We start from the raw sequence: 7,982 nt of genomic DNA, 5'->3' as shown, positions 1-7,982 counted from the left end.
AGGCACTGGAGTGAATGCACTCCAGCTGAGCAATTATTTCCAAAAATATTCTCCCATTTAAATGCTTCTAATCTGGGATCAATGTAGAAGCATATATTCTGAAGCACCAGGGTAGGAAAATAGTATCAAATAGACTGATCTGAGTAACACAAGACACCCTTTACCCCAGTTTCTAAGGTTAAGGCAAGTGCAGTGCAGGTTTATTTGGAATGTTCGATATAATGTCACAAAGATGCAGCCGTTGGTGTTGGTGGCCAAGGCTTCCTTAGTATTAGGGTTTTGACTTTGAAGTCTGCTCCTTGCAGAAGTGTTATTAAATGCAATTCTGATTACTTCTGGAGAGATCTGCAAGATGTCTCTTCCCATGTTTTTTCAGCTGATTGAATCTTGGGTTTCTATTAGATGGTTTTTCTTTGCAAGACTTTTATAGTGAGGGACATCTAGTAAATGAGTCTTATTAATTACAGTTTTAAAATAGCAAACTAATGTTATAGTTGCTTTAAAATATAAGTACACACAATATAGTTTCTTTATACAGATAGACCGTTTTGAAATTAATGAAATCTTTGTGACTTCATTTCTGAACCATTGGTGTTTCATTGGATTGAACGTGGTAGTGATTTTGATATATGTATGATATATGTATTTTGATATATATTTCTCGTAGTGTGCTCCTATAAAAAAAATCCTTGTTCCCAGTCCTGCAAGCACTTGTGTTTATGCTTAATCTGTGCTTCCATGAGCTGCTTTATTGTATGAGTTTAAATACTTGCATAAACCTTCATAGGATTGTGTATATATGAAATATATGTATCTATATGAAAATAACAAACACTGCGTTTTTTGGAGTTGGCTTACTGAGAGAGAGTTCTGCTGCGCATGCACTGTATAATGTATACTAGTAACTGAATAAGTGTGTGACAGATTAATAAGGGGCTGTTATTCCCATGAAAGTATTTACTAAATGATTATTGCAGTGACTGACCTTATATTTATTTTATTTCGAATTGAAAACAGATACCCAAGGAAGTGGCTGACATTTTTAATGCCCCCAGTGATGATGAAGACTTTCTTGGGTTTGGACATGATGATCCTAGGCAAATTATGTCATCAGAGGACGGCTGTAATAGTTTTGATTCATTGGGGTCTGGAAAAAAGGTAGGAACATTTTATTGTGATCCTAGGATATTGGTTTGGAACAGTATAGTTTCTTAGAATCTGTTTTGGCACAAAATTGATCTCAACTCCTGGCAGAAACCAAAATCTATAATCCTAGGAGCAAACAAGCTTAAATCCATTTTCACCCCTAGTCACTTTTAATGAACTTTGAAAAAATGGCTTGCATAATGAAATCCATTTTTCTTTTTGCATCAGGAAAGAACCTAAAGTGAGTTTAGAATTTGCTCTGTTTAACTCTCTCACATAGCCACATATCTTATAAGCTATCACTGAGTTGCTTTTTCCTCTCGTGTGTACTAACAGGAGTCAGTTGCATCTCTGCAGTGTTGAAGTGTGATTTTATTGGAGCTTTGCACCTTCAGCTGCTATTTCAGTACCACAGTCCTAGCTGTTATTTTAGTTACTTTGCTCTGTAAAAACTACCAGGTCTAACAGCAAGAACCATTCAGAGATGATTCAGCAGCCAAATAGCCAGCCAGCACAGTGGCTTGATTTATAATTGATATTGTTAATTCTTTGAATTGGCAGTTTAGTAGTGGCCAGAAGTGGGGGATACCAGGAGAGGAAGGGAATAGGACATTGGCCCTTTTGGAGGGCCAATAGGACACATTGGCCTTGGAAAAGGGCCAACGTGGTCCCTATTTTCAAGAAGGGGAGGAAGGAGGATCCAGGCAACTATAGGCCAGTCAGTCTCACCTCCATCCTTGGCAAAGTCTTTGAAAAGATTATTAAGGCTCATATATGTGAGCCCAGCATGAAAAATTATGCTGAGGGGAAACCAGCACAGGTTTGTAGCAGGTAGATCATGCCTAACTAATCTATTCTCTTTTTATGACCAGGTTACAAAACACCTGAACACAGTAGGTGTTGACATCATTTACTTAGACTTCAGGAAGGCCTTCGATATGGTATCCCACCCCATACTGGTGAACAAGTTAAGAGGCTGTGACTTGGATGATTACACAGTCCGGTGGGTGGCAAATTGGCTGGAGGGTTGTACCCAAAGAGTGGTAGTGGATGGGTCGGTATCAACCTGGAAGGGTGTGGGTAGGGTCCCACAGGCTTGGTCTTTGGACCGATACTCTTCAATGTCTTCATCAGTGACTTGTCCAAGTTTGTGGATGATACAAAACTGTGGGAAGAAGCAGACACACCGGAGGGCAGGGAACAACTACAGGCAGACCTGGACGGGTTAGACAAATGGGCAGAAAACAACAGAATACAATTTAGCAAGGCGAAATGCAAAGTGCTGCACCTAGGGAGGAAAAATGTCCAGCACACCTACAGCCTAGGAAATGACCTGCTGGGTGGCACGGAAGTGGAAAGGGATCTTGGAGTCCTAGTGGACTCCAAGATGAACATGAGTCATCAGTATGATGAACTCATTAGAAAAGCTAACTGCACTTTATCATGCATCGGCAGATACATGACAAACAGAACCAAGGTGGTGATACTTCCCCTCTATCCGGCACTGGTCAGACCACAGTTGGAATACTGCGTGCAGTTGTGGGCGCTGCACTTCAAGAGGAATGTGGATAACTTGAAGAAGGTCCAGAGAAAGTCCACTCGTATGGTTAAGGGCTTGCAGGCCAAGCCCTATGAGGAGAGACTAGGGCACCTGGACCTCTTTAGCCTCGGCAAGAGAAGGTTGAGAGGCGACCTTGTGGCTGCCCAAAAATTCATCATGGGGGCACAGAAGGGAATTGGTGAGGCTTTACTCACCAAGGCATCCCTGGGGCTTACAAGACATAATGGCCATAAGCTAGGAGAGAGCAGATTTAGACTGGACATTGTGAGGAACTTCTTCAGTTAGAATGGCCAAAATCTGGAATGGGCTTCCAAGGGAGGCAGTGTTCTCCCCTACCATGGGGGACTTCAAGAGGAGGTTAGATGAGCATCTGGCTGGGGTCATCTGAACCCAGCACTCTTTCCTGCCTATGCAGGGGATCAGACTCGATGATCTATTGAGGTCCCTTCTGACCCTAACATCTATGAATCTATGACAGGGTGCTGGAAGGAGAGTTCAGAACAAGTATAAACACTTGGGTTATATGAGAGTGAGGCTTACAGGGCTGAGAGGTGATTAGTTTAAATGTATGTTGTAAGGATCATCAGTTTAATAGAGGAATTCAAGAGAGGGCTAGCACAGTGAAAGAGGAAAATAGTTTTTGTGCCAATGGTTTTATTGGGAGGTTGGAGGAGGAGAGCTAGTTATAGAAAACATTAAGAAATGACTAATACTTGGACAAGAGGCCTTAATAGCAAGCCTGGCTAAAAAGGAGTAGATATTATTTTTTGTTTCTAAGCACAGAACTAAGAAAACAGATGCTGAGGACAAAGAGAGAGTAAGTAGTATCAAATACAAGGGTAGAGTTTGGGAAAGATGCTGGAGTTTTCAGTGATGATAGGAAAAAGGACAGTAGACCAGTATGTGGAAGAAAAGATGTCTGTTGGGTTTTTTTGTTTGTTTGTTTTTTATTTTTTTGGGAGGCTGATCTGGAGACAGCTGATGTGAGACATTTCTAGAGGGCAGGAAGGAAATGAGAAGGTAGTTTAGTGGGAATTAATTTAATGATGTAGCTGACAGAGAGAGAATGTATATATGAGCGAAGGGGTGGAACAGGTATAGGATACAGTCCTGAGAGTTGCTACCACAGCTCTAAGGGAAGAATATGGAATAAATGAACATCAGGGATGTGGCAACGTGTAGGGGATACACGGGGGTGCATGTGCACCCCCTGACAGCCAGCATTTCCTGCTTATGTGACAGGGGAGGAGAGGGAGGCAGAAGCATTGGTGTCTCCCCTGAGAGCGCTGGTCAGGGAGTGGAGGTCCCAGGAGACGCGATCCCCACGTTCCCCCCCACAGCCGGTCACACCAACCAGTAAAAGCCAGTGAGTCAGTGTGATCAGCTGTGGGGAGGCCCCCCCAACCCCGGTTGGCACGATCAGTAGTGTCTAGCCACTGGGGGGGCAAGTGTTCCCCCTGACTCAGGAGGCACCAGTTGCCTATGTCAGGGAAGGTAGTGAAAGAGTAGCCCTTTAGCAAGGAGGGAGGAAAAACAGTCCTCTGTAGTTTTTAATCTCTTTAGCTTAACACTTTTGAAGTTTAGTGAGATGTAGGGTGTAACATGTTTGGAGTGTATTCAGTATAGTGCTATTGTGCATGAGACTTCTTTGTTCAGTTAAGGTGACCCAATTTAAAACTGTACCCCTCAGAATCTAGAGCTCCTGATGGCAAGATCACTGTTGTTGAAGGTAGCAATCGGGAAAAATAAAAAAAAAATCTTAATGCTCTTATGACTTGGGGTGGAAAAATAATCTTTGGAAGGTCTGTCTTAGAGGACTGTAAAGTATGGAAGCAGGGGGTTGGTCAATGGTGGGGGGAATGGTCAGTTTAAAAAAAAACAGTTTTTTCTAAATCACTTTTGTTGGCCTTGTTTCTTGACAGTCTTAGTGGTATCTTTTTAAAAGAAGAGATTTATGGAGCAACATTTCCAGGTTTTGTTCCTTACACTGAGTTACTGGTGCAGAGAAATGAGTGATATAGTGCTGTGGTAGGAAACCTTTTTTTACTGTGGTTTGGACCCCCTCAGGTCAGAGGAAGGTGGGTGCTGGGGCCTGCTTGCAGCTGGGGCTTCACTCTGTGGTGACACAGGATGAGCTCCTGTGGCTGAAGCCCCTCTGCTGCCAAACACTGCTGAATCCCTACATCCACAGGCCAGATCCAGCCTGGAGACTGCAGATTGCTGACTCCTGGTTCCGCCTGATTCAGATTTGGATTATATTCCTGGCTTTGCCCCTTGCTAGCAAGTGACTGTGAGCACATGTGCACAGCACAAAGCAGTACTGGGCGGAGGTGCCTTGAAGCAGCTATGAATGGGTTAGCTTGTATACATATATGGAAGTCTATGCAGAGCAAGGCAGCAGTGCCCAAGCTTCTCCACACATGCTGGCTCCAGAACCGAAAGTATTGTAGTTGCATTAACATCGCACTGTGCCTGAGCTAGTTGATTCTGGTGAGGGCGCTTTAGCCTGTTTCTCGGGCTACACCAGCTCAGTTTCCTGTTCTAGATTGAGCTCAAGTAGCTCTATAGAGTGTCACCTTGTGCCTCATGAACATATCTGTTGCCTCTATGGATAGTTTTGTTATCTGTAAACTGGGGATATTGCATTCTAGTGACACATTTGATTATACATTTTATATTTTGTAAGATGTGTAGAGATCAACTGGTGAGGAGCAAGCTGAAAAAGCTAGATATTTTTATTAACTCAACATGAGATTCTGGGAAATTCCGGTTTTCCTTTCATAAGCATGATATCTTGTCAGAATTTGCAACTAGCACTTTGTTTGTCTTGCCTCTTTCTGATTCTCTGTTGCTTGGTTCTCCTTGTTTCGTTTCTTAAATTGTGAATTATTTTAAATCCATGGTAATATTGATCCTGCTTCCATGGTCAATACAGTTAAAGGACAGATTCTTCCCTGAATTTTGCCTAATGTGACCCCCAAGCCCACACTGTGCGTTCTTTGCTATGAAGGACCATACACACTTGCTTTGAATGAGGCAGACCTACAGAAGAGGTATTCTGCTATGAAAGAAGAAATTGGTGGGAGGGAAAGAAAAGCTCTGTGATGGATGGAGAAAAGGGTAATGAATGGGAGGTGGAATATGGTATAAGCTGGGATAAGATTTGCACTTTACTAGTTCCCAGCAACTTAGAATACATAGTTTTGTAGATCTGTCTTCCTGGAAAACTTCCCATAATCTCTGTGCTTGTTTCATTTATACTAATTCCTTTTTCCCACGTGGTAAAATAACTGTTAGGGATACCTTTGTGTAGGCTGTGCCATACTTCACAGGTTTTGCATAGCATCAGACCTGGTTTGCTATTTTCAGTCACATTAATAGAGTTAGCAAATTGACAGTCTTTCTAGCTAGCACGGAAGTTTTTTGAAAGCACACAGTGTGCCCACAAACTTCAGCTTCTCTCACACTTTAAAGTAACTTCCCTTTTGTACATGTTCCTTTCTCAAGTAGCTGTACCACAGCTATCAACAAAAGAACAAAGTAATTTTTCTCAGAGAAAACTCATTCCAGTTACCCATAATAATTTGTTGGAGACATTTTAAACGTAAAGAAACAGTATATGCAATGATTTTTTCCCCTCTATTCCCCTGCAAGTTTTCCACTCATCTATTATATCTATTTTTCACCAGATATTATCTCAGCGTAAAGAAGTATATAATTAAAGTTGGGGAAGGGAGGAAATTAAAGGGAGAGAATAAAGATATTTAGCCAAGTGCAGTTGTATGAAAGGTCATTTCTGCATCTTGTGTGGGTGGAAGAAACAGCAAAGGAAAACCAGGGAAACAAACTATCTTGAGTAAGCATTGTTGACGTTTTAGTAGCACGCGTGTTGTGAGTTTGTGCTTGTCCCCTACTATGATCCAATCCTGTCTTTCAAGATAGCAACAAGGATAAGTTGCCAGCTGCTCTGCAGCTCTTTGTTTCTTTTACACCTTTCCCTTCCTTATTGCTGAAAATATATTTTTACTTTTTTATGTGTAGTAAACTCGTTATTCTTGAAGGTGACTCATAAAGGAAAAAAATTGGTCTTATGTCCTTGTTTCTTTTTTTTTTTAAGTTGGTATGCACCAAGCCCTGCAGGGTGTTGGGTGTTTTTTTTTTGTACAAAGTGTTTTTTTTTCTACTTGTTTTTAACACTAGAAATTTGGGCTTTATGGAGTCTGGAAGACTTTATGAAGATTGGAAGGCTAACCAGAATCACACCATAAAAACAGAGAGGGTAACATTTGAGTAGTTGGAAGGGGAGGTAATTTTTAGTTGCATGTTTATAGGCTTTTCATTTTTGTCATCACATATTTGACTTCAGTGATGCACCCAACACTAGGCATTGAAGAAGCCTGCACCCAACACTAGGCATTGAAGAAGCCTTTTGTTGAAGATTTGGTGCGTATTCCACTTCTATTAAAGTGAGAGTGAGAACAACATTCCTCTTCTGGGACACTTTTCCAACAAACCCATGGAAGATATTTCTGGTCTTTTTGAGGTCCCTCTCCCCCAGTTTTCTTCTAAACGAAATGCCCCTTCTTATAAAGTGACAAAAAATAAAATAATCCTTTACCAGTCACCTTTTAAAAGCGACACTGAGCTAGAAAGTTTCTATTTTTACATTTCAAATAACTGATAATACTGAAACCCAGTGCCATGGTTTGCTTTATTAGACTGGGACTTAATAGCTAGTGAGTAACTGATTAAAACTGAGCATTTCTGATTTTTGATTGGCAAAGCTGTGTAAATGCTTAGTGTATGGTTAACTGTTTCTTAGCTCTTGCATTTTCTGTATGCTTCTTAACAGAATGGTCATATTCCATCCAAGTACCTAACAGAGGAGCTGAGGAAGATTTTCACTGAAGACAGTGATTCAGAAACTGAAGTGTTTGAAGGCTTTTCTCCAAGCGAGCTGGATGCAGCCAACAAGAAAGCAATGATGGTAAAGAAAGCATTTTCACTGTTCAAAGAGAAACATACCTCTCTCTTCTCTCTGTGAATTCCTGTATTTATTCAGGTAGTGGAAATGCATAACTATGTCCCATATTTAGGATGCAGATAAATATGCATTGTGTGAAAACAATCCTAAATAGTCATCAACATAAAATCCTTTATTAATGTATTATAAATAGAGGTCTACTCAACTAAAGGCAGCTGGCCAATTTTGCAGGCAGATTCTGGGGCTGGCTGCCATTTTTGTGGGCTTATTGTGGTGGGTCCCCTCCACACC

General features: G+C 41.3%; 1 protein-coding gene across 1 annotated transcript in view; it reads left to right on the top strand.

Moving 5' to 3' along the window:
- The first annotated feature begins 232 nt into the window (after window positions 1-232).
- The window catches only part of CDCA7L (cell division cycle associated 7 like), a 22,055-nt gene continuing 14,305 nt past the window's right edge, over window positions 233-7,982 (top strand). The window contains exons 1-3 of the mRNA XM_019531998.1: window positions 233-268; window positions 1,018-1,158; window positions 7,560-7,694. Coding sequence (XP_019387543.1) covers window positions 233-268; window positions 1,018-1,158; window positions 7,560-7,694 — 312 coding nt within the window. The remainder of the gene's footprint in view (window positions 269-1,017; window positions 1,159-7,559; window positions 7,695-7,982) is intronic.

Source organism: Crocodylus porosus, unplaced genomic scaffold (assembly GCF_001723895.1).
Source record: "Crocodylus porosus isolate Cpor-Errol unplaced genomic scaffold, CroPor_comp1, whole genome shotgun sequence".
Lineage (NCBI taxonomy): Eukaryota > Metazoa > Chordata > Crocodylia > Crocodylidae > Crocodylus > Crocodylus porosus.
This window is presented reverse-complemented; position numbering and strand designations above follow the sequence as displayed.